Raw genomic sequence first — 24,514 nt, 5'->3', positions numbered from 1 at the left:
TTAATATTTTTGTGGAAACCATGATACCTACGAGTTTTTGAAATTTGAAAGATAATAATTTATTTAAAATTAAATATTTTGTAACATTATAAATGTCTTTACTGTCACTTTTGATCACTTGATGTGTCCTTGCTGAATAAAATGATCAATTTCTAAGAGTTAAATTTGTCAAATACTGATTTCTTTTTCCCTTTTTTTTTTCTTTTTTTTCTGTTATTATATGTTAGTAGTGCAGCATGGGCATACAAATGGCACTGTTTGCTGTGAATAAATCTACTCTGAGTTCCCTTAACATGATGGAAAATACAAGGTAACCGTGAGGCAGAATTCATTTCAGTTCATTTCAGTTTTGATTTTGAGTTCCTGTGAGTAACACCTGATTCCAGTTATAAATGATCACAGGAGAGCATTTTTGCCACAAACCATGATTTCTGCAAACCTCCCGCAGTTTAAAGAAAAAGCCCTGTAAATGAGAGGCACCACAATTAAAATGAAAAAGAAAAACACTGCATTCAACACATTGTGTGTTCATAGATAGCCTGATATATGTTTACATGGCTTTCCTGCATACAGACCTGAATGGGTGGATAGACAGGAATAGTGAGTGACTTGCTGAATCACGTCTTGCAGGGTGTGAAATAATTGGAAGCAATTTTAATCTGTTGATCATTTTGGTATAGGTTTGTCAATTGATTGACCAACGGATTGTTGAGTGGTAGAAATGAATAACAATCTTGGCAGAGAATGTCATTCATTGCAACCTAAACAAAATGTTAAAGTTTGTTTTGGGGAATTGCAACCGCATGCGTAATCATGTGCTGCAAACCAATTATTGTATTACTTTCGAGACCAATAAAGCAGAGTATCGCATGTTGGAGTGGATCAATTTAGCAAGTGTTCATGATTGACAAGGTTCTTCACAAGCTTTACTGAAGCACAATGTTGCCTTTTGTTCAGGGCTTCGGCTTGAACAAGTCTTTTAAACTGAACTGAAAAAAAATGAAAAGGCAATTTGTACTCTCTATACATTTTCTGAAACAGTATTAAATGGTAAGCATTTAAAATCTAATTTAGAATCGCCCTTTGGAATCTAATTTAGTCAAGACCCGCTCAAACATTCTTTTATCTGTTACTTAAAATTACATATCATAGCGCACTGACTAAAAACTTGGACAATCAAGAGCCATCTGATAGGATTAGTTGTGACCAAAAAGATCAGCATTATCTTATCAAGGTTCTCACACCTGCTTTTGTTTTAAGCTTAATTTTATTCTCAGCTGGTTGTAGGAAACACAATCGGATTCATAGTTTAACCCACTTCTAGGATTCAAAATCCAATTTAAACCTGGATAAAAACAGACAGTTTTAGGATTTTTTAGATTCTGCACTATAGATATAATCAATTAAGATCATTCAAAGTCAGATGGTCAGATGTTCTTTTGATCATTTTCAAGAGCATGATCATCAGGTTTAATGCTAAATGTATTAAACTAAAACAGTGTTTTTGCATTCTTCTTCCATTAGTAGTGGAGGGGGATCTACTTCAGTGAGATGCTAAACTTATTATTTATTTATTTTAATTAGACCCATTTATTTTCCCTCTGTTATATCATGAGCATAGATGTCCACATACACACACAGTGCATTCATCTGCCGGTGATATGTGGCAGATTATAAACTCATTAGTTCGAAATTGTCCTCTTCTCTCACTTTGTATTCGAGATACTGAGCAGTCTTGCAATATCCACTATCTATACCATCTCCATTTCCCCTTCTTCAAAGGCTAGCCATAATCTTTTTTTTTTTTTCCAGTCATTGTTCAGCAGAGTGTTTTATTTATGAGAAATGTCAATGATTGCCATAATTTACTAGTCTGTATTACTCATCCATTGTATGCTCTAACTATGAAAGTGACCTACTGTATAGAGTGAATTCCACTTGTTTTGCTCTGGCTGGCTTCAGCCATTTGAGTCAATAGAGTGGTTCAGTGAATGATAGAAGTATAAATAGATAAATTGAGGCTAAAAGTGGCCGACTAAGACGTTGACACTGGTGAATCAAACTAGTGTTTGATGTACTAATTGCCTCTTAAGAACTGAGCCTGACACCAAAAGTGGGCACCGCTTGCCATTCTAAAAGCTTTTGTGTACTCTGTTCCACACACTAATAAGTGAATGCAACAGCACAATCCACTGCGTCTTCAAAAACACTAAATATGTCTGCTTAATTCTATCTCAGCTGGCTATTGATGTATTAAATTGGTGTTATAGAGGTTTTAGGAACTAGGGGATTTGAAACTAATGGTATCTTGGTGAATTAAGATATTAATAACTTTAAGTAATGTAAAACTCAATTATTAAGTTTCAATGTCCTTTAGTACATTGTCCTGATCTGAATGCATCTCCTGGCATTCTTTTTTCTTTTTCTCGCTGCCCACAGGTGGCAATGGTGCAGGATGTTCGATATCTTTTCCCCACTGTGGATGTCCCAGACCACGCTCACTACACCATCGGCTCTGTCATTCTGGCAGTGGGCATCACCGGCATGGTGGGAAACTTCTTGGTCATGTATGCCTTCTGCAAGTGAGTCTAGGCTATGTCTTGTTTGTGTGATAGACGATGAAATTCTTGGTAGATCTGCTCATCTGGAGTCATGTTTGCACTGCAAACTGCATATTAAGATTTAGACTAGGTTTTGCCAAACTGAGCACTGCAGGGGATTCATAAATTGATGAAAAGCTAATAGTTAATTACATATACATACATATATACATATATATATATATAAATTAAAGTTAGAATAAATTAATAAAAAACAACAACAACAACAAAAAAACAATCAAAATAAAACACTTACTAAAAACTGCATATGACCATTAACCAGCATCATAGAACCTTGAACATGCTGTTATATTATTGAAATATTAATTTAAAATCTCAGGGTAAAATATTTATTTTATATAAAAAAATAGAAAAAATTCCCAAAGTTTGGGAATCTCTGATTTAAGGCCTGTTCTCACCAAGGGCAGTAGCTATAAATATAACGATAATGATAACTATATTATATATAATGATATATTCCTGTTTGTTTATTCTAAGTGTGCTGCAGTTTTGTCGTCTGGCACTTTAAATGCTTGAGCCCTTTAAAGCAGGAAGGATTCTGATTGGCTGATTCATCAGCTGTTCTGAAAGTGATTCCAAATGATATTATTTCTCGGTGCTCTTATCGTTATAGTTATAGTATGGACTTTTCTCTTTTATATTTTGAATGATTTTTAGAACTACAGTATATCTTTATCATTATTATTGTCCTTTCTAAATGAGAGAAATCAGGGAGCAGAAAATATGATGTTATTATATAAAACCTAATTAATTATTATATATGAATATGATATGTATATAATTTTAGATCCATTCATACAATATTTTCTATTTAACATTATTGTATATAAATAAAACAACATAAAACACCACTGCCATTGATGAGCTTCTTCTTTCTTTGACAGTTTTTGACAGTTCTTTTGTGCATCTTTTCAGGAGTAGGAGTCTGAGGACACCTGCCAACATGTTCATCATTAATCTGGCTGTCACTGACTTTCTGATGTGTGTCACTCAGACACCAGTCTTCTTCACCACCAGTTTGCACAAGCGATGGATCTTTGGGGAAAAAGGTAATCCAGCTGTCAGAAAATCATGGGCACTTGATCAAACCCATGGTTCATTTCCCGGCATTCAAAGCTGCGCGCACAGATGCTAAGAAACAGTGAGATGTCAAGACAACTTTGCAGGGTATCTTTTAACATCAGATTATCTTCACGCGACTGATTCTAGTGCAGATGAGAAGAAAGAATAACAGATAATGATAAAGGATCTCAGCTGGAGAGGGATTATGCATTGATGCATAACTGTACCCTGGTGAAGGAGAAGAAACACCTTAGTGTCCAGAGAGGTTAAAGCGTATCTAGAAATGAATCAGTGTTCGGTTAGCTTGAACTCTGCAGGCACTGGAAAAATGTTTTCGGCTCACCAGACAGATAGTCTGATGAATCGGTGCTCAGAAAAATAATTAGAGATCATTTTGGCTGTTTTATCAAGCTTTGTTCCATGTGGAAAACAGTGATTATATTTTCATCATCATAGGAAATATAAAATCAATCACATTAAATGAACCGTTTAACACAAGTTACACTTTTTGGGGAACTAACAAACCTAATTTGTTTATAGTACCTTTTCTGGCTCATATGATTTAATTGATTAATGATAATTTTTCACTGTAGTTTCTATGTTTCTAAACTCAGAGGTTTGCTTTCCTGAACAGACAAAACTGAAAAAAGTCAGAGGGGAACTGAATGACTGCTTACAGATTGTTTCAATTGCTAACAAGCATCTGTCAATACTGAAGCCACATTTTCAAATCTCTTCACACATTCAGCGAAACTGAAGTCTATGCGGACCAAACTGTGAATCGTTTTCCATTTCTTTCACACAAAATGCATTCAATGACCACATTTTCCAAAATCTGTTAACACTTTTGTCATTCATACTTCACAATCTGCAAAACACTATATTTGCATGACATTTTTTGAATGCTAACACACTGCTTTCAAAACTGATTGAAAGCACATTCAAATCAGAATGATTGCAAACTCTGTGCATTTCTGCAGTAATCCTGCAGGGCCGACTACAGCTGGGACTCCAAAACTGAACATACGAGAAAATTACAAGTAAATTACTACAGTTTTTTTCAATTGCTAATAAGCATTGTTTACAGTTTTTTTCCAACTGCTTACACACATTTTCAAAACTATGTCTCCTTTTTTCAAAACTCTACACACAATTCCCCAAACTGCACACACAAAATGCAAAATGCCTCACATCTCCTTCAAAATGTAACACTGCATTCAAAATGCCATAAACACAAGTCAGAATGAAGCAGGGGGTCCCAGGAATCCATTGTTCAAAACAGATCATCTGACCTTTGACCTATTTAGGCCTATACTACAGTAAAGCAGTGATTGGTTAGTGATCAGTTAAGCAATTAGTGTTTGCACATGTGAGGAGAGTGTGTGTGTGACCAGGGCTGCGTTCAGCCCCGACAAAACGTTGCACAAAGTTTTTTAAACAGAAACGGTGATGCGTTGAACACACTGTTCTGATGACGCAAGAGTTGCAACTATGGCAGCTGAGAAGGCCATTCTTTGTGTTCTTTGTGAAGAATTTTAGGAGCCTGATGAAGTCAGTATAAATATGTGTTTAATACTACAAAATATGCCCGATGTTACAGTTACTGCACTTGCCGCCCAGAACAAAAGAGAACATCCCAATCGAGTGAAGGGATTGCTGAAACTGAAATGGAAGCACACATCTTACCTAATTCAGACTAAAACACATCTATTTAGCCTCACATACTGACTTTATTTGTAGTTCATACTGTTTTAATACCCTGTATTTTCTTTCTCATTTTTAGGAAAAACACTTAATTGTTTATTTCTACCAAATGTCATACACTTGCAATGATGCTAAAAATATAAACAGCTACATCATTATGTTGATATCCTATATTTTTACAATAAAACTTACGACAAACATGTCTTCTAATATCCTCAGTTGTTGCGTATACCGAGCTGCATCAAACACATTTGTAAATTACTTTCCTTGAACCTATTGTGCGAGTTCACTTTAATACCGCATACATGTTGCTGCTGATTGGACTGCAGTTCTGACACACCCACCAAACAAGAGAAAACGTATCTCAAACCCCGTTACACACCGGTGCACGCCGTTTCCAGGAAACATGACGTTCAACCCGGAAACCGTAGCAAAACGTTGCGCACCGTTTTGAACTTGAACGTGCCCCTGGTGAATAAGTGTAGCATTTTGATTGGTTGTGTTTGGAAAAGGAAAGCAAGTCACTTCCTGTTAGATTTTTGTGTTTTAGGTAGAGAATTGTGTGTAGTGTTTTGAAAAAAGTGTTTAATGCAATTGAAAACTGAGTCAAAGGCTGAGAAATAGCTTATGGTTTTGGAGATTTGGTATGTAGTTTTGCACTTTGAGTGAGAGGTTTCAAAAATCATGTGACATGAAAAGATTTTGTGTGTAAGCAGTTGGAAAAAACTGTAATACTGAAGCCACATTTTCAAAACTTAGTTTTTTTTCAGGATTTTGTTGTTGTTTCAACTTATTTTTTGCATGTAAATTACTATATGTAAAGATATAGAAAAAAGCAAATAGCTAGTAAAATGAAAAGATCTTATTCTTTTCATATAATGAATATTTATGTGAAAAACAAACATTCAAACGTTAAAAATAAAAGTTCAGCATTAATGTAATGTTCCCTGTTGTTTGTGTTCTTTAGGTCAGTGTGTTATGAATGAAATGCATGTTTTCTGAATGAGAATTGTTGCCAATTATGGTGGAACGAGTTTATTTTGAGACATACAGTATATGAAGTGTTTTGTTGGTGTGCGTGAGTTTTGAAGGTGAGATTAACCGATTGGCCAAGATTCATCTTGGAAATGCAGACTGTATGAAGAGTTTTGAAAAAGTTGCTTCAGTATTGACCGATGCTTGTTAGCAATTGATAAAAACTGTAACGCCAGTGCCTCCAAACTATTTTGACAGTATTATTGGTTCGTATTGTTTAAAAGTTTATTTCACATTTGTTCAGTTTGTAGTCCTAAAACCCAGAGGAGAATTTGCATATTGAGACATTTTAGTGCATCACGACTGAACCGCTCCATACAAAGGCATTATATTACAAATGTGATCTCTCATTATAGAGCTCTCTTAAATATATTATTTCAGTTAGAAATTTCAATATTTAATATTAATATACAGGTACGTGGAATTTATGTGGTGCTGTAATGCTAGGCTTTCAAATAATGGCACTGATAAAACGTCAGGTCATCCGTGGATCCCTTGATCACTGATGGTTTAAATTCCAAACCTTTTAAGCACTTAAAGTGTATCCTTTGAAGTGAAGTAACTGCTGTATGATTGATGAAGTGGAATGAGCTCACTCAAACTCTCTTGAGGTCTCTCTTCAACCTGAGGTATCTGTGAGAGCTTCCTCTGAATGATGTTCCTTAAAAAACCCTCTTGGTGTCGAGAAATGTGACATCAGGACCCACTCACAGAAAACTATGAAACACCCATCCACAATCATCATATGAGTTAGACCCCTTTGCGGATCTTAAAGCTTACTAGATTAGAATGCTTTAGTTATCTCCTTTAGACATCATCTTGTTTATAATAACTGAGAATATTACAACCACCTACAGTCATACATTGTTCATATTGCTTTAACATTTTATCCAAGGTGTTTGTTATGTAGTTTTATAAGCAGAAAATCATTGCTCTGCAATACTTAAAATTGGATTGCAATTTTCTGTTTGGTCAATTGTCATTCTGTGGTCAAGTATTTTTTTTTTTAATGAATGCTATAATGAGTGCAACCAATTTAATTATAATTAGGCTAATGCTCAGTCAGCCAGCCATTAATAGCAAAAATATAAACCTTTCAGGAAGATCATATGTTTATATTAGCTGCACTGCACTTATATATACACAATATTCAAGACTTATGAAACAGTAGGCAGGGCTGTTTTTCTGTTCAGTTCCTGTCTGAGATTTATGTCAATCTCAGTTTATTTCCAAGGTAATCTTCTACCCGTTAATTAGCTCAGTCTTCCTCCATTGCCTGCCTGTTTGTATCCTTGGTTACTGATTGTGTTAGTCCTTCGTTCATGTGTCTTGTTAATTAGTCTCATTAGTTCCTCAGTAGTTGTTGCCTGTGTATTTTAGCCTGAGTTTTATCCTGTCTAGTTGTCTGTCTGTTCCGTGTTTTAGAATTCCAAGTATCTGTTTTAGAAATCCGAGTTTGAGTTTGTGATTAATAAAGACTGCTGTATATAGATTTCTTCTCTGCTGCAACCAGACCTGTGACAATTAAAGACAAATAATTGACAAAGACAAATATGGGATTTTCAATGACACGTTTGTATACCTTTTCCCAATCTGGGGTGCGTTTCCCGAAAGCATCGTTAGCCAACTATGGTCGCAAGTTCCGTCGTTATCAGCATAGTTAAACGATTTGGTGTTTCCCGAAACCATCGTTCCAACGAACGTTCGCAAACAGCATCGCAAACTTGTGGTTGGAACGACAGCTCTCGAGCTGTGGTTAGAAGCATAGTTTCTAGTTTACATGAGATGTAGACTGAATAAATCCTTATCTTTAGCAAAATAAGCATGCTGGCATTCACTACAACCCGTGTTATTTATTTAGAATACATACAAACGTAATTTACGTATTTTAGTTTGTCAAGAGATTTAAAGCACCGTTTTTGAAGACTGCGCATGTGCGAACGTGCTCTACTATGTAAGATCGAGCCAAATATTGAGTCTGGTAATAAAGCAAAATAACTGAGAAAAATTAGAAATGGTCTTCAGATCCCATGTCTGTAACTTATATGACAAAATCTAGCGTTAATTCGATCTCAAACAGATTAATTAAAATAAGTTATTAGTCCACCACGTGCGAGACGTCATAAACCAACGTGGCTGAACGATATTGCGACATACGGTTTCGGGAAACAGTCGTGACTAGCTAGTTGATTTCTCCCAACGATGCATCGTACTATGGTAGTTAAGCAGCGAGCTATATAGTTGTAGGCTACGGGAAACGCACCCCTGTACAGTGAAAAACCTGTTCACATTAGTGACAATTCCAAGTAATTATAGATTTGCAGGGTTACAGGGATTTTAATTATTATTTATTATTATTACACAGTTGCCAGAATGTACACCTTGAATGAATTAACAGGTATTTCTATGTTGATAAGGGGAAAAAAAATAGGCCGTTTTCAGGAGCATGAGTTATGGCCTGTGGTATGATTTATTAGGCCTACTCATAAGAAACAATGTGAAGGACTTGCTTTATGAATGCAGTGCTGGATTACATATTTGGTGCATTATGAAATGCAATAATGTTCTTTTTTTACATTATTTCTTGGTATTTCTCTCTCTCTCCACAGCCTGTGAGTTATATGCATTCTGCGGCGCTCTGTTTGGTATCTGCTCAATGATGACGCTCATGGTTATTGCGGTTGATCGATACTTCGTTATCACTCGTCCTTTGGCCTCGATTGGCGTTATGTCACGCAAACGAGCCCTGTTGATACTCTCCGCTGCTTGGGTGTACTCTATGGGTTGGAGCCTGCCCCCATTCTTTGGATGGAGTAAGTGCTCACAAACATTCACTTACCTTTTGTCTAAGAAGACAAAAGAGGCATTTCATTTTAAAACTGTGTATAAGAAAAAATGTGTTTTATATTCACAGGTGCGTATGTTCCTGAAGGTTTGCTAACATCCTGTTCGTGGGACTACATGACCTTCACTCCTTCAGTACGCGCCTACACAATGCTGCTCTTTACATTTGTATTCTTCATCCCCCTCTTTGTCATCATGTATTGCTACTTCTTCATCTTCAGGGCCATCCGGGATACCAACAGGTAAGCACTTTTACCATTTCTGTGAGCGTGTTTGACCACAGGTCTGAACCAGAAAGAGGAAGTATACCATTTTTTGTTAAGGGCAATTGTATTATTTATCAAAAAGAGATCAATTTTAGATTAGTGCTGTGTTACGGTGTTCTTTACAAAAGACAAAGATGATCAAATCTGTTTGTACGCTTTGATGCATGTTCCGTCTCTTCCTGTGTGTACTGAATCTGTTTGTTTACATGTCTATATGATGGGAATAACAGAGCTGTGGGAAAGATCAATGGAGAAGGAGGACTCAGAGACTCTATCAAGAAGATCCACCGAATGAAAAATGAATGGAAGATGGCAAAGATAGCGCTTATAGTGATCCTGCTGTATGTCATCTCTTGGTCTCCATACTCCTGTGTAGCTCTTACTGCTTTTGCTGGGTAAGAATCAACATGTCTTACACCCACAATCCATAGCTTTTTTTTTTTTTTTTACATCCTTCTTGATTTATGTTATTTAATTAGCATTGACTTTAGTCAGAAGCAGCTTTTTTGACAGATATACGCACACTTCGGTTGTCACTGTGCTTACACATGATATTGACCATTAGGGATTTCAATTATTTGTTCAAGACCTTCAAGGTAGAAATGAGCAGAGATAGTTTTAAATCAAATATAATAAAATAATACATTTATCTGAATCATATAATATAGTGTGTTCCATGTGAGAAGCAGATATTTTTTCAAGGTAGTTATGTGTGGCCAAAGAGCTAGTGATGGGTCATTCATGAACGAAAGACTAAAGTAATTATTTATGTTTCCTGTAAATTATTTTTGACTGCATTATAATGATTTCTTAATTCAGAATATGATCAAGATTGCATATGTGGATGTGTTCAGGGAATTTGCCTGTTAAAAGTATAACATATAAAGCCACTTAAATGAACAAAATGACTCAAATGAAAAAGATTTGTTCATTTTGATGAACGAGATCAAACAAGAGAGTCAGTAAAATGATCCGAACTTCCCATCACTACAAAGAGCTAGCAAGCTACCTGATACCTGTGCCACAAATATATTATTTTTCACATTTCTAGTTTGTTTTGTTCTGGATCTGTTTTTCAGTTCAGTTCATGTCTGATTCTCATTGTTAATCTTCTAGTCTGTTAATTAGTTCAGTTCTCCTCCGTTCCCTTCCTGTTTGTTTCTATGGTTTCTGATCGATTTTAGTATTCTGTTCAGTTCTTAATTAATGTCTTGTTAATTAACTCATCAGATCCTTTGTTAGCCCTCATATATTTAAGCCCTCAGTTTCAGTCCGTTCCTGGTCATGACATTTTGTTGTTATAATATCAGGTTTTCTCAAGCTGGGGGTTTATGAGTGGTTTGTGAGGGAACTGCAGGTGTTCATTAATTGATAAAAGAAAATAATTAAATCATGAAAATGTCAAATTAAAATAAAAAAAATCAAAGTAAAAAATATTTAATTTCTTTACCTGTATGTTAACATTAGATAACCATAAGCAAGCATGTTGTTAAAATACTAACTTAAAATCTCATGGAATAAATATTAGATAAAACGTTCATAATCTTTATATAATATTATTTAAAACACTCTTATACTCTTTTAGTCTCATGATTTCTTCCATCAACCCCTCAGAGAAAATTGTCCTTTGACAGATTAATGATCACATGTACCTGATGCTACATTTCCTAAGGACTGTATGATTTTACTAATTTACCACCTCTTTGTAATCTAAAATGTCTGTGTGGAGCTGCGATGCGATGTCATGCGGGTTTGAAGAAATGAATGCATTATAATGTGTAATGTTATGTCCCTTTTACTCTTTCCACAGATACGCTGACATGCTCACACCATACATGAACTCTGTGCCTGCTGTGATTGCCAAAGCATCCGCCATTCACAACCCAATCATCTATGCCATCACTCACCCCAAGTACAGGTATGATGATGTTGATGAGAGTAAGCCTTTTTACATAGTTATCTATTCTGCTGCATTTAAAAAGAATTTGCAGTATATTCATGAATACTAGTTGCTGCGCATTCTCATTCATTTTAACAATTTGTTACAATTATATGGTGATTATAAACTGTAACTTCACAGTGAAAAGCTGCAAAAAATAAGTGTGGTATAGCAGAATAGTGTTTTTGTTTCGATAAATTGTTGTATTGTGGTGTAACCAGTGGCACACGATGCCAAGCGTGATGTGCAGCCAGCGACACCAGTTGTAAAACACTTTGGTTCTCGTTGTAGAGTTAGACACAGGACAGCAGGCGGCGGTTTACTTGGAATCTTTTATTCATCCCCTGATATAAAACACAAATAAGCAGCTTCTTTGAGAGTGAATTGCCTTGTTCTCCATAAAATACATATGCACACTGATCGCCATTTGATCAACACATGCTCTTATTTTCACATATTTAGCAGAAGACAAAAATATAACTCAAAGAGTAAAATGACAAAAATAATCAAGTAAAATAACATTAAACACATGAATTGGAGTAAAATATAGATTTAAAAGCAATAATTACAATAAATATTAAATAAGATTATCAGAAGTCAAAAGAAACCTACCTCTCCCGTGAGATTACAATGTAAAAGGGAAGAGGATTAAACAGAACAGGAAGTTATTGTAGTGCTAAGTCCACAAAGATAAAAAATAAAATAAGTTTTTAGGCAACTGAATATCTGTGACAGTTATGTTGATTTGTGACATCACAACAATTAAAGGGGAAAGCACTCATTTCGATCAGGCAGCTACATCAGGTATATAAATTAACAATTTTGTGTGAAATCTACTTCATGATACATCTATTTAACAGTATAATTTCTATACCTGTTACAGTGGCAGAAAATTACCAAGCTTGCATGATTTTATTTTAAAATCCTGTATACACACACTATTGGGGTGGGTAAGTTTTTTTTAAAGCATTATTATGCTCACCAAGGCTGCATTCAAAAACAGTAAAATGGGGAAATATGATTACAAAATAACAATAATGAAATAATTACATAATATAATAAAATGTCATTTATTTCTGTTCTGGCAAAGCTGAATTTTCAGCATCATTACTCCAGTCTTCAGGGTCACACGATCCTTTAGAAATCATTATAATATGCTGATTTGCTGCTCAATAAACATTTCATAATTATCAATGTTGAAAACAGCTGTGGTGCTTAAAGGGTTAGTTCACCCAAAAATGAAAATTCTGTCATTAATTACTCACCCTCATGTTGTTCCAACCCCGTAAGACTTTTGTTCATCTTCGGAACACAAATTAAGATATTTTTGATGAAATCTGAGAGCTGTATCACTCCTCCATAGGCTTCTAAGGGACTGAAACTTGCTGGCCCAGAAAATGTATTAAAGACATTGTTAATATAGTCCAAGTGACTCCAGTGGCTCAATCTTAAGTTTATAAAGCGACGAGAATACTTTTTGTGCGCAAAAACAAACAAAAATAACAACTTTATTCCACTTTTCATTTCCTTCTCTCTGGGCCTCGAGTCTTTTCACGTAGTGTTTAAGCGTAGCGCGTCTATGTTGTACGTCACCACGTAGGCTCACTATTGGGCGACGCTGATCATGTGTGTGATTGTTTTGCTGCGCAAAAACACTACGTGAAAAGACTCGAGGCCCAGAGAGAAGGAAATGAAAAGTGGAATAAAGTCTTTATTTTTGTTTGTTTTTGCGCACAAAAAGTATTCTCGTCGCTTTATAAACTTAAGATTGAGCCACTGGAGTCACTTGGACTATATTAGCGATGTCTTTAATACATTTTCTGGGCCAGCAAGTTATACTGTCCATAAGCCTGTGGAGGAGTGATCCAGCTCTCAGATTTCATCAAAAATATCTTAATTTGTGTTCCGAAGATGAACGAAAGTCTTACGGGGTTGGAACAACATGAGGGTGAGTAATTACTGACAGAATTTTCATTTTTGGGTGAACTAACCCTTTAATTTTTTTATTTTTTTATTTTTTTTTTTATGAATAGATTTAAAATGTATTTATTTAAAAAGTATTTTGTAACATTATGAATGTCAAACACTTTTGATAAATTTAACATTCTGGATGAAAGTATTAATTTATTTTTTTACTGACCCCAATATTTAAAATATATATATTTCTTTTGTATTTTATTTTAAGATAAGTTCCTGTTAAATATTGTAAAATCCTGGCAATATTTTACACTGTATTGATGTGCACAAAAATTGAAAGACCTTGGCAGCATATTGAGGCACTGAAGCACACCGATTCAGTTTCCATTGCAAAGAGACCTGTCCAGTGAAATGAAACATTGTTCCACAAACATGCATGCTGCGTGCTTCAAGGCCAGACAAACCCAAATTGATCAGCGGCTTTATGTACAGAGTGCTAGCACAAATACCTTGAGACGACAGAGGTAGATTCTGACCTTTAAAAGTCAGCTTTACTTCAGATTGATCTGCTCTGGATGCATTGGGCCATGTGTTGCTCATAACAGATCTGCGGTGAGTTGCACAAGATTAATGCCTTATGATGAAGCAACTAAATAATGAGGTCATCATTTGCCCATTCCTATTGCCTCAATATGACATCCTTTTAAAGGATTGATCTGAACTGTTAAGTCTGCTTTTGAAATAAGAAACAACAAACACAAAATTCCATCGCCACTTCAGTCACTTATTTCATTGACAGCACTGGAAAGTTGATGTGAATTGCAATTTGACATTTCCTTCATTTTCCCGCCCTTTATCACAAATCACCCCTTTCTTTCTCTCTCTCTCCCAGGTCTGCCATTGCTAAGTACATACCATGTCTGGGAGTGCTGCTGTGTGTACCTCGTAGAGACCGGTTTATGAGCAGTAGCTTTATGTCCACACGACGCTCCACTTTGACTAGCCAGTCCTCTGAGACCAGCAACAACATGCACCGTGCCGGGAAAGCACGCTTGTCCTCGGTGTCTGACAGCGAGTCGGTAAGAAAACACCTTTTGGCAAACAAAATCTATAGGCTACAAGAATTTATATATATTAATTTCTGAACCCTGCAGTTAATAATGTTAACCAAGTACACACTGTAATAGGGACGTCACCAAGTGAACTGAATTGCCTTAAAAGGATAGTCCACGCCAAAATGAAAATTCTGTAATCGATTGCTCACCCTCGTTCCAATCCTGTTTGAATTTTTTACCAAACAAGAAAATAATTTGAAGAATGTTGGTTACCAAACAGTTTCGGTTTCCATTGACTTCCATTGTATGGACAAAAACAAACAAACAATGGAAGTAAAGGGGGTCGCACACCGGACGCGCAGCTCAGCGCCGCGCCGCGCAGCGCCACGTCTTTTAAATTCGAACACATTATTCTCTATGAGAGTACACACACCGGCGGCGCCTTTCGGCGTCTGTCCGCGGCGCCCAGCAACGGCTCAGGACCGTGTTCAAAATCCTGCCGCGCCACAGAGCGCCATTTACATAGTTTTATATTAAATTTACATTTATGTTTCTCAAATCGTAGTTATTGTATATACGGACTTCACCCCGTGCTGCAATATACATTTAGTTTTATATTTATTTACAGAAATCAGAAAATTGCTGATGCTAACGGATTTTCAGGTGAGAGTTGTCCTAGACGTGGCGCGGCGCTGAGCTGCGCGTCCGGTGTGCGGCTAGCTTAAATGGGAACTGAAACTGTTTGGTTACCAAAATTCTTCAAAATATCTTCTTTTGTGTTCTGCAGAAGAAAGAAATGTATTCAAGTTTGGAACAACATTGCGTAAATTGTGACAGAATTTTCATTTTTGGATCAACTATCCCTCGTGTAATATGTCGGCCAAACATTCTCTTATGCATGCCATTGTGTAAAGTATGTTTCTGGCCTTCCTCATTCAAATGATCACAGAAATCTCACAATTATTTTGATTTGATATTTATTTAAGCTTAAATCGTGCACTTCTCCTTATTGGATGAGCATTGAGTGTTTGTTGTGCGTGGACAGGGCTGGACGGACACTGAGGCAGATATCTCCAGTGTGACTTCACGGCCTGCTAGTCGTCAGGTCTCATCTGAAATCTGGAAAGATCCGTCAGATATCAAGCGCACCAGCTCTCTGAGGCTGAAGGTCAAGAGCAGAGACTCTGGTATCTTCGACAGAACCTCAGCTCAGAGTCTAACCGAGTCGAGCGTGAACCGGACCAGTGCATACATCAGTGTAAGTAAAAGTCTTCAATAAGTGTCATATCTCACCTCATTAATCAGAAGCTTCTCAGCTCACTCAGCGCTCCTTGATTTATGAAATTAGGAAGCCCACATTCATTTTTAGAGAGGAAACGACTCATCAGATTTAAAATTCATTTGGAAATTTAATTCCATCCTTCATATCTTGAAGTTCACTGCCCTGGTTTCAGTCAGCGTAGTTCGTGACAAAAGTGTCCTCAAAAGTGTGCATGGTTGTATGTGCTAATGATGCTCTTCTGTTATTTCGTTTGACTGTACATAAAGTTTGAGAGAGAGATTTGTACTTCTTTCACTGGCTTTTCTCTTAGATGTAGCGGTGCGGAGCTATCACTTTCTAAAATCTACAGTTGTTCTTGCTCTGAAGATAAAGATGTTTTTTTTTAATTCAGCCTCCTGGGACTGCTCAATAATGATACATTTTCTTTTCCACTTGAATGATAAATCATGAGGGAACCTTATCATAAATAACACTTATTATCGAAAGTCACTTCTGAATCTTCAGCACGGAACATTCAGTGCGGCCATTGTAGTCTGTTTCTCAAAGAAATGACTCTTTTGAGACACTTCTTTTTAGTGAATCAGAAACAGTGCAACCTGATTCTCAAACGATTGACTCTTATTAAAAAGGCGCCATTAGTGAATTAAACACAATGAGAATCAACTAATGTACAAACAGTCAGTCAGTCTAGTCCGATTCCTAAATGAATGACTTGCAGAACAAATGAATGGTGAATCAGAAATGTGCAGTCCAATTTGTAGTACAAACGACTCCTACAAGCCAGTTATTTTTAGTGAATCAAAAACATACAGTGTAACCAGTATAGACCAGTTCCAGAAAGAATCATGAATGAACGACTCTGAGTCAGTTCTTTAGTAAATCAAATCAACAGCATAAAACTAACTGTGAAACTCAAATATGACTGATTGGTTGGGTTGTTATATGAAAAAAATATAAAATTAAAGAAACGTGTTATGCTTTTTGCCAGTATTAGTTTTTATAAAAATGAAATTTTACCACATTCTTGTTTTTTATTACTATTATTATTAAATGTAGAGTTAAGGCCAATTATTAGATTGCATTTATATGGCTTTAATTTGAATTTTTTTAGGAAGCATTTTACATATTTATTGTTTTTTTTGGATGGCGACACGCCATTTGAGAACCATTGATCTACTTCACTGAATGGATTGTACAACATAAAGTAATATCAGACAATAACTCTCTCATATTAATGGACTTAAACAAATCCTGCTTTTGTGCCTATCACCAGTCAAAAGGATATACAATGTAATAACATTGTTTCTAGTTTTCACAGACACTTGATTCTAATAAAAGACCTGTTCAAAAAGTTCTGTTCATTTAAAAAATGGTAATCAAATTCATTCCGCTCCTAAAGGCTCCTGTTGTTAATATAATGTTATTGCACACAGGTCTTGAGCCAGTAGAGCATGTGAAAGATGTACAGTGTGGATCAGTGAGCATGACGTTTCCTTCAGTGCAGGCTTGAATGAGGGTCCATTACATTGATATTAAGCCTGCTTTAATTCTCCTGCCCTAATCTGCTGGTTTTAGAGAGATAATCCTCATAAACAGAAGCTCATCCCATGTCATCAAGATGAACAGCATCAGCGTGTCCACTGGGTGGCACCTTCTGCTCTGCCCTTCCAGCTTTTTCTTTTGACTGTTCACAGTCCATTTAAACACTGTACGAATTTAATCAGTGATTAAATATCTGAACTTTAAGAATGACAAAGAGAAGTGTTGAACTATGCAACTATGGCAAACCCTCATAATCGTCAATTTCATTCGTATCTCCCCTCTCCCTCTTTCAGATGGCAGGCGACAAAGAAGAGATCTCCATGACCATGGCTGAGGGGAGCCTGTCCAGTTGTCTCTCGTCCTCTGTAAGTGCTCTTTTCGGACTGGGTTAGGTTCTAAATGACGTTTGAGTTACAATTATTAACATAGGATCCCACTCACGTCATGTTCTAATTCAAATGGGATTGATATATCTATCTATCTATATATTAGTTATTTAAAATTGTATTTATTTATTTCCTCACTCACTGTCTTTTCTCTGTCTACATTTAGCCAGATATAGTCTCAGACAAAGTTGATGAGAAAAGACTGTTGGTTCGGATCCCTTCCATCATTGTGACGTCAGAGTCCAGTCCAAGCCTCCTCTCAGTTGGGCGCAGCAGTGGCTCCTCCAGACAGCTCCCAGGTGCTTCGGTGGAGGAAGCCTCTGTCACTGTGGATCCTGCTGGCATTGACTGAATACGGGCTACACTACCACTGACTTATACTTAAGGACACAATCTCAACAAACTCTTGGTCATCTGACTTGTTCCTTCCACCATTTTGTCTCCTTTACACAGGGCTCAAAATTGAACCTGCATGCTGTTACAACTGACATCTGAAATTTGGCAGTGCTGTTATTGTTGTATACTTTTGCCTGTTTCGAGGAGGACAATGGATGACCACAGCCTACAAGGTGAAAAAGGTCTGTATTTCTATAGGAAAGTGGGGTCAAGACACCCTTCCGGGCTTCTTTCAGTGGTGTGGAGATGATCCTCTCCTCTCAGGGAAGAATTCGACAGTTCTGAAAAGCAGCAAACAGTGATTCAGTTGTGGATTAACACTGCTCTGAATGTTTTCAAATACATCCATCCCTTTAGTGAGATGCTTCATCCATTGAAGGTTGTGCTTTAGGCCATTGGAATAAACGGTTCCCAGTGCCTGCACAAGATCAAACACAACACATGATCTGTGACTTGAAGATTCAAACGCCTAGTTTTTACCCAGCCAGAGATTTTGATCTCACTATGAAATATAGAGCCTTGTCTACAGGTGTAAAAGTGGATATTTTGATGTTTCTTTAAAGGTGAAGTGTGTAATTTCATGTACAAATGTAAAAATATTTTTATTGTAATGGCTGATAAACGATAAATGGCCGATACTTACATTCTATGCTATTTTTGTCTACATTATTAAACATTTTTTTAAAGTTTTAAATGATACAAGTGAATTTAGGCATCACAGCATTATAATGTACAGTCTGAAAAATGGATATACATTTTCCGATTTGATAAAGATTACATTTATCAATACTTCAAAGCTACAAATATATTATGCACCCTTAATTTTAAAACTGAAAGATAAATAAATAAATAATTTAATAAAACACTTCAGCTTTAAAGTATCAGGTATTCCCACCAACATATTCATAACGAAATAAGCACTTTGAGAACCAATGACCAATGATTTTTCTTGCTGCTGATCAAAGTACATTTTTTGTCTTGATTATAGTTTATATAGTTTTTATTTTTTTTTCAGAACTGTATGGCCAATACGTATATTTGTCTATTGAATGTTAATATGAAAGTTTGCTCAACAAATGATCTTGACTGTATGATTTTTAATGCTTTTGTGTTTGCCATGTTTCTCTATCCACATGTGAACATCCCCATGGTTGTGATCACCTGCATGCTTTCTTAATGTAAAATAGGCTTTTTTTTATAAAAATATTTGGTTTTAAATGTTTTTCATTCTCTGAGCAGGCTACAATAACATCAAAACCCCTATAAATGTGAAAATTGTCTTTTAAATTCAAATGACTGGTCTCAAAGCCTGTGGCTGTAATGAACTGTACCTTTCAGATGCCTTTCTGCTGGATTTCATAGATGCTTTAGTGGGATTAATATGCCAGTTTCTGGGAGTCCTTAGGGATTAGAGGGGAAACGCTTTTAACAAGATTAGTTTTGGGGAAGTACTCAGCCAGAACGCTCCATTGCTTTTAAAGGCTGCTGTGTTCTCAAAGTTACATACACTTTCTCATATAATGGTCTCTGAAAACTGATCAAATTCACTGACTGTCTCTCCTGAAATATATGCTTACCTTTTTCGTTTTGAGGTAAATATGCTTTGTAGATGTTTTATGATTTTCTATGGGGTACTTGGCCTGCATATTTACTGATGTTGCCAGAATGTTCACCTGATTAGCAACTCTTCATTTAGCACTGATACACATTTAGCAGTGAACAGCTACTTTATATCCAGTCACTCACTGTTATCAAGGAGGTCAATAGTGTGTCCTGCTGACTTGCATGTGATTTGTTGCCTGGACGCCGTCGGAGTGACATAATCAAGTGCTATATGAATGATAAGTTAGCTTATCAGCAAAAGCCACAGGTCATACATTATATTTGTGATAACATTTCCACGTCTTCATTGTCCTTCCCTATATTTTCGTGACTCCAGTTCTGAAGCTGTCATCATATTATATTTATATGTGCATGGTAAAGTTCATACAGTAATTTTTTTAAAAAGCTTTTTTTACCAATGCACCTAAAAAACTAAAACTGCATATGGCATAATTTTTTATTAAAGCATTTGGTCCCACTTTATATTAGGTGGCCTTAATTATGTACTTACATTTAAATTAATCATTTGATACAATGTAATTATTGTGTACATAGCCTAGATGTTTTTACATTGTAAAAATACATGCATGTAATGACATCTGTAATTAATTTCTATAATTACATTATAATTACACTGTTGACCCATTCCTTACACCTGAACCTACCCTTAAACCTACCCATACCACCACACCTGTCCCTAACCTTACCTGTATCCCACCTCAATAGCAGCAAAAGTGTTTTGCAATAAAATATGAACACAAGTACATTGTACTTATTTTTTGATGTAAGTACATAGTAGTTAAGGCCACCTAATATAAAGTGGGACCAAACATTTAGATGTTTCTTCTCATATACAGTAATTGTGATAAACAGTGCAGCATCATTTACAGTCTTAATATCTCTATGAAACGGCACCCATCACAAAAAAAAATAAAATAATTGAAAATCCTTTATAATTTCGTTCCTAATATTTGTTTGTTTTGGTGATTTAATGTGACAAATGTTCTACATATGTTTTGGGGGAAATGTTTTTTCAACGTCCTAGTTAAACTTATGGCTTTATGATTCTTACAGTTTCATTTGAGTAAACCAAAGTGTGCATGACACATCAGTGATTTGGGATTGCGGGTTTAAAGTCGGCATGAAATGGAAGTTGCGATATTCTTTTCTTCCCAACTGTGACATATATCTAAGTGAAACGGCCTTGTCAAACAAGAAAAAAAAATGTAGGGCAGGATGTGATTTTGTCCATCTGGGATTGATTGGATTATGTGGTTTGCTATTGCTGTGATGTCACTTGAGTGACAGTTTGTCCCGCCCTCACGCCAGCAAACATGTAATCAATTAAGAGATTTTTACACCTCAGTAAAAATACCTCATTCACCAGCCAAGACTAATATCACAAACTCCCTTTCTAAGTCATTCTATTGTATTCAACTATTTTTCTTCCATTTAACTATTAAATATTTATATTGATAAATTTCACAAATGAAAAGAAACAAAAAAAAGGTTATTTTTCCATAAACTGTAGAAAAAACCTTGAGCAGCCATGTTGCTGGCTCTGCATTTATATAAGATTCACTCTGTCTGATTTCTACAATGAGCTCTGAACAAGGTCACAAGCCCCTGGAGATAAGATTAAGGAGTAAACAGCTCTGTGCCATTGACTCTTTCCCTTGTAGCAATTTATAATAAAGCCTGGACTCTCTGACGTAAATTAGAGGTGATCTGAGTATCTCTGCTGACCATATTGGAGTCGCTGCAAAACAATATTTAATAGTTCTACGCCTATAGCTTTTGGTATTTAAAATGTGTTTATATTTCTCCTAATCGTATGTGGTGCTATACTGTGTTTTCTTAACACCGTTCTTCATGCACATGTTGGATGGCCAAAAGCATTAAAATTTTAGTCCATCTTGCAATGAGTGTGTGATTTCACTTTTAATTTATTGAATGATGTATTTGGGTGATTGATAATGTTAATAAATATTATATTCTAATCAGTATTATGAATTGTGCTTGCATGTAAAAAAATATATTTATGCTTTTGGGTTTCAGAAATGTCAAATGTGCAATGTAGTTCAAATACAGCTTTATTTTACATGGTTTTTGATGTTGAACAGTAAAGAACAAAATACATAGATGTACTTGACAATACCATAGGCTACTTGGCAACTGTCAGATTAAAACTGACTGAAATAGTAAAGCTTGTTCGATATAGACAGTTACACTTTTGTCACTTCTATTGCATTGTTGTATCTGTGACCCAGTGTAAAAAATTCTTGATGACAGGAGAGAAACCATCTGTGCACATACAATAAGCCCAGTGATACAGATGCTGTGATGTCTTAACTATCACAGATGTTCAGAAGAAACTTTGTTAGCTTGTTAAGGTTATTTTTGACCAATTTACAGAAAGATATTGCGTTATAAATAGCACATACTTTTAGAACGGGACAAGACCAAATAGTTGTTACATTTTCAAACCTGTATTTAGAAAAAGCATTTCAGATGTCATGCAACTATAAAACATTTATTTATTTATTTATTGAATAAAATTTGACCCAAAAATATATTACTCTGGATTACTTGATTCTGGTTGGGCAATCACGGCATGCAAGTGAAGATAATGGTGACCCAATAGAAATGACTCAAGTATTACCAAATTACCCAAAAAGGAATTACTAATTATTTGGAACAGGAATTTAAAGTGAAAAGCGTGATAACTCTCTAGAAATGACAGAAGTCATTGTAAGATTTTGAGGTTTTTGTAAGGCTTTGTAAATAAGTAGGCTAATTCCTTTAGAAGGATGTAGTAACACTTGAGTCATAGTGGATTACCATGATCTTCACATTAGAATGAATTAATTGACAGACTATTCAATTTAAGAATTAAATTAATGACAGAACATTATTCTAAATTGTAACCTGAAAATTACATCAATGGACTTTAGTATTATTGTAACATTGTTGCATTTTTCATGTTTCTTGTGGATTTTTATTTTTTATTTTATTTATTTATTTTTAATTCTGAGCAGAAGCTTTAAAATAGTATACAGGTAAGATGTTAAAAATCAACATTTTATATAGGCTACCTGTTTACTTGTTTGGTGAGTAGCTGTATAATAAGTGGGATATTAATCTACAGTTCGCCAGCAGTTTTGTTTTGCAATGAGTACAGGCAAAATGTAGAAATTATAATTGAACAAGTAATAGGAAAATGTTACTTATTATTACGTATTATAATTACAAACAATACAATAATTTGTGTATTTTTACCTAATTTCTTAACTTTTTATTTTTTAATTCTTTCATTTATTCTTATATTTATTTATAATTTCTGGGCCCCCATGAGAGACAGATTGTACATTATCCTTTACTTAAAATGCATTGGCAACTTTCCTAAACACCAGTGTTGCTTCAACAAGATTTAGTGGCTGTTTGCATGACGCCGTTTTCAACTGAAAACTTTTTAGTTGAAAAACCTTTACACGACAACAGCGTTTTGGGGGCCTGAAAATGCAAACATTTTAAAACGATGTCTCCATGTAAACTACAACAATGTGAAAACGGTGACGTCGTGCACATGTGTATTACATGTTCAGTCGGTCGGCATGCGCGGTTGTAGGCTACATAACTTGTGGACTCCCAGTCCACATTTTCCTGACATTTTTCACCAACCTCATAGTCTGTCCAGACAAAATTGAAATTGCCATCTTGATTGTTGGTATCCACAGAGAATGTCCGTAGACGGGCTTCTGGTATCCACCACTCTGTGAAGAATGCGTACACAGACGCGTAAGTTACATGGACGCGTAGTGTTTCTTTACAAAGTGACATCGCCAACTACTGGCCTGGCATGTATAAAACAGTTTTTTCTTTTCGTTTTTGTCTGTATACGAAACCTTCCAAAAGCGTAAAGGAAAAAATATATATTTTGTTCTTAGTAGCCTACATCGTTGTTGTGTAAACGTACCTTTAGTTGTAAAAAATACATGAACTGAAATGTTTGCAGTATTGTACAGTGCACATTGTCCATTCAAGGCAATGGGAAGATTAATGCTTTTCATAATTGTGAATTTGAATGACGACGTCCCCATGTCCCATGTTACAGTGGACCAAGACAGAGAGGAAAGTTATTTTATGGCTGAGGGTGAGCTTTACTTTTCCACAGACCAGCATTGTTTATAATAATAGCTATTGAGTGTGTCATTGTGTAACATGATGGAGCCACAATGCTTTCTATACTTGTCACTCTTAAGAATAAGAATGACAAGATTCAATCAGAATGACCTGGCTAAAATATACCTCTGATCTTTCACAGAGAAGCATGAATGGCCAAGGATGGCAGGTGGGTGTCCTGTCAGAGTGTATTGACCGTGTCAGTCGTCTTCTCTGGTATGTGTACTCGTTTTAAAACCACCTGATGACAACAATATGGGATGACAGGAAAAGAGACTTTCAGTTTTCTTTCAAAAGTCTTTTTTTCATTCTCCTTAATCTACTGGAGAACGATATTTGAGATAAACTTCATCAATACAAATGTCTACTCATTTAGAATATGTTCGTTCTCCTAGCTTAAAACAACCTTGCAGCAGAAATGAGTGCCCTAAGCAAAGATGGAAGAATACAAATCCCAAACTCTTGTGGGTCCCGCACCAGCTGAGCAATTGAATTGCGTTGAATACGAATGCTAATGGATGTCTTACCAGGTATTATGAAACCAGAGATGGTCTTATTATTGAGAGGTACCAAGGTCCGCGGCTCTTCCATTGGAGAAAGCATTAACGTCAATTTGGATCACGTGTGCACATTACATCACATTACAGCCTTGACATCATTGAGTTGTAAAACAGTCATTCA

General features: G+C 35.8%; 2 protein-coding genes across 3 annotated transcripts in view; both read left to right on the top strand.

Annotated features, from left to right (window-relative positions):
* opn4b (opsin 4b) overlaps nt 1–22,211 on the top strand; it is a 32,453-nt gene extending 10,242 nt beyond the window's left edge. The window contains exons 1-11 of one of the 2 annotated variants that reach the window (XM_079850983.1): nt 228–310; nt 2,440–2,582; nt 3,537–3,670; nt 9,032–9,235; nt 9,337–9,508; nt 9,763–9,927; nt 11,343–11,450; nt 14,281–14,467; nt 15,489–15,701; nt 17,561–17,632; nt 17,820–22,211. In XM_079850983.1, the coding sequence (XP_079707109.1) occupies nt 2,446–2,582; nt 3,537–3,670; nt 9,032–9,235; nt 9,337–9,508; nt 9,763–9,927; nt 11,343–11,450; nt 14,281–14,467; nt 15,489–15,701; nt 17,561–17,632; nt 17,820–18,005 (1,578 nt within the window). In that variant the 5' untranslated portion in view covers nt 228–310; nt 2,440–2,445 and the 3' untranslated portion in view covers nt 18,006–22,211. Of the gene's footprint in view, nt 1–227; nt 311–2,439; nt 2,583–3,536; nt 3,671–9,031; nt 9,236–9,336; nt 9,509–9,762; nt 9,928–11,342; nt 11,451–14,280; nt 14,468–15,488; nt 15,702–17,560; nt 17,633–17,819 lie in introns of those variants that run through there. The other variant, XM_079850982.1, reaches the window with a different exon arrangement.
* LOC307146748 (oxoeicosanoid receptor 1-like) overlaps nt 13,347–24,514 on the top strand; it is a 424,896-nt gene continuing 413,728 nt past the window's right edge. Inside the window, exon 1 of the mRNA XM_079850995.1 lies at nt 13,347–13,419. The gene's annotated coding sequence lies outside the window, so the exon portion shown is untranslated. The remainder of the gene's footprint in view (nt 13,420–24,514) is intronic.

This window comes from Squalius cephalus (genome assembly GCF_949319135.1).
Source record: "Squalius cephalus genome assembly, chromosome: 19".
Classification (NCBI taxonomy): domain Eukaryota; kingdom Metazoa; phylum Chordata; class Actinopteri; order Cypriniformes; family Leuciscidae; genus Squalius; species Squalius cephalus.
Note: the sequence above shows the minus strand (reverse complement) of the source record. Positions and strands in the feature narration are given on the sequence as shown.